At 49.1% G+C, this 1808-nt stretch overlaps 1 protein-coding gene across 1 annotated transcript; it reads right to left on the bottom strand.

The window, feature by feature from the left end:
- Positions 1–1216: 1216 nt before the first annotated feature.
- LOC139241226 (histone H2A type 2-C-like) lies at positions 1217–1531 on the bottom strand. Its single transcript, XM_070869885.1, has one exon. It carries the CDS (start codon positions 1529–1531, stop codon positions 1217–1219), a length of 315 nt encoding a protein of 104 aa, XP_070725986.1.
- Positions 1532–1808: the final 277 nt, after the last annotated feature.

Below are 1808 nucleotides of genomic sequence, written 5' to 3'. Positions count from 1 at the left end.
TAGATTTTAATGATGGTGGCAGGATGCATAGGGAGTATCGAGGGAGGGTGGACCAATTGGTGGGTTTATGATGATCATAGGTGTTGATGTGGTAGATACAATTTCCTCGGATTGTGGAGTACAGAACATGCTGGCATAACCTTAAGAGCCAATTGATGCGGTGATGGGTCCTGAGGATTCTGTGGGAGGAAGGGTTAGACGGCAGTGGCCTCTTCTCTCTATATTGATAAAATGTTCAATGTTTTTGTTAAATCTTTCAGTCCTGCAGTGAAATTGGCAGATTTTTGAAAATGATGCTCAATCCCAGCTCAGCCAATCAGAGGCCAGTACTTTCCACCGCTTCGTTCCCTCATATTTGATTGGATTGAAGCTGGACGGGCGTCCGGCGCCAGCCAATCACTGCTGGGAGTGGTCCCTCACAGTGTAAAATGACAGGGTTTGATCCAGGTTTAAATGTGATTGGGATGCCCAATATACCGATAACTCCCGCCCAATGTGGGCGGAAACTATCAGTGGGAGATCTGAAAGTGAATTGATCCCACTGCACATATCTAAATTCTGTATCTCACCTTTAACTCAGCTCTTAATGGGGGGACAAGTGGGATACTATTTGCAATATTTTGAATTAACCAGAGCTGTAATTCTGGTTCCCTCCTGTATGCAAATTCAACGGCGAAAAGTCTGCATTGATCACTGTGTTCAGGATGTATATCCTTCAGCCTATGGAATTATTTCCCCAATAATGGACGGTGAGCCCATTAACCGTTCATTCCCTTTGTACTCGGCTCTTAACATCCATTCATATTCGGCTCTCCCAACAAAGTGCTCAATGACGGGCGGTCTCACGTTCAGGTCCTGTCGGTTGTGTTTCCCTGAAGCCAGTCCCTCTCTATATTGATTCGCTGATCTGAAGATCCGCTGCAGTGTTTGGCGATCTAGATTTCTACATTTTCATCATGTTTATAACTGAGAATATCTGTGGCTAATTTTTGATCAAGAAACTCTCGGCGTTATTACAGAGATATAATATGTTAAATTAAATCTGGGACAACTGAGATGCATAGAACAGTAAGGAGCCCTTTCACAGATATTGTTAGTGACTTTGAAAAGAGTCTTTTGGTTATTAGATTAAATCCTGTCCGCTTTACTTGCTCTTGGACACACTGGTGGTTTCCGTGGGCAGCAGCACAGCCTGGATATTAGGCAGCACCGCGCCCTAAGCAATGGTCACCTTTACCAGCAGCTTGTTGAGCTCCTGGTAGTTGCGGATGGCCAGCTGCAGGTGTCTGGGGATGAAGCGGGCCTTCTTGTTGTCGAGGGCCGCGTGGCCGGCCAGCACCAGGATTTCAGCGGTCAGATACTCGAGCACAGCAGCCATGTAGACCGGGGCGCCGGCACCCACACGTTCAGCGTAGTTCCCCTTCCGCAGGAGCCTGTGAACACGGCCCACAGGGAACTGCATTCCGGCCCGGGAGGAGCGAGACTTGGCCTTGGCCCGAGCATTACCGCCGGTTTTTCCTCTTCCAAACATTTGCACAATCTACACGTTCAGAGAAAGAATGAAATGCTCCTCCCACATCTGACTTTCTTATAACGTATATCAGCAGGCCGGGACCATTAGATGGAGCAGCGTGCGGCGGCGTCCCACTGCAAGGAGCAGCGCTTGCTGCTGCAGGAGGGCTGCTGTGAAGCCAGGTCGCTGAGTGCAGTGCGGGCAGGTACAGCAGGAGGGACAAAGGAGCGGCCAGAGATTGTAGAGGCTTGTGATCGGGACCCGAGAGAGGCGTGAGTTCAAGGTCCAGAAGAGC

The sequence above is a fragment of the Pristiophorus japonicus genome (genome assembly GCF_044704955.1).
Source record: "Pristiophorus japonicus isolate sPriJap1 chromosome 24 unlocalized genomic scaffold, sPriJap1.hap1 SUPER_24_unloc_2, whole genome shotgun sequence".
NCBI classification, from domain to species: domain Eukaryota; kingdom Metazoa; phylum Chordata; class Chondrichthyes; family Pristiophoridae; genus Pristiophorus; species Pristiophorus japonicus.
The sequence above is the reverse complement of the archived record's forward strand: the minus strand, read 5'-3'. Positions and strand labels throughout refer to the sequence as shown.

Excerpts from the sequence above, each read along its gene's own strand:
- LOC139241226 (XM_070869885.1), bottom strand. The coding sequence starts at position 1,531 with ATGTTTGGAAGAGGAAAAACCGGCGGTAATGCTCGGGCCAAGGCCAAG.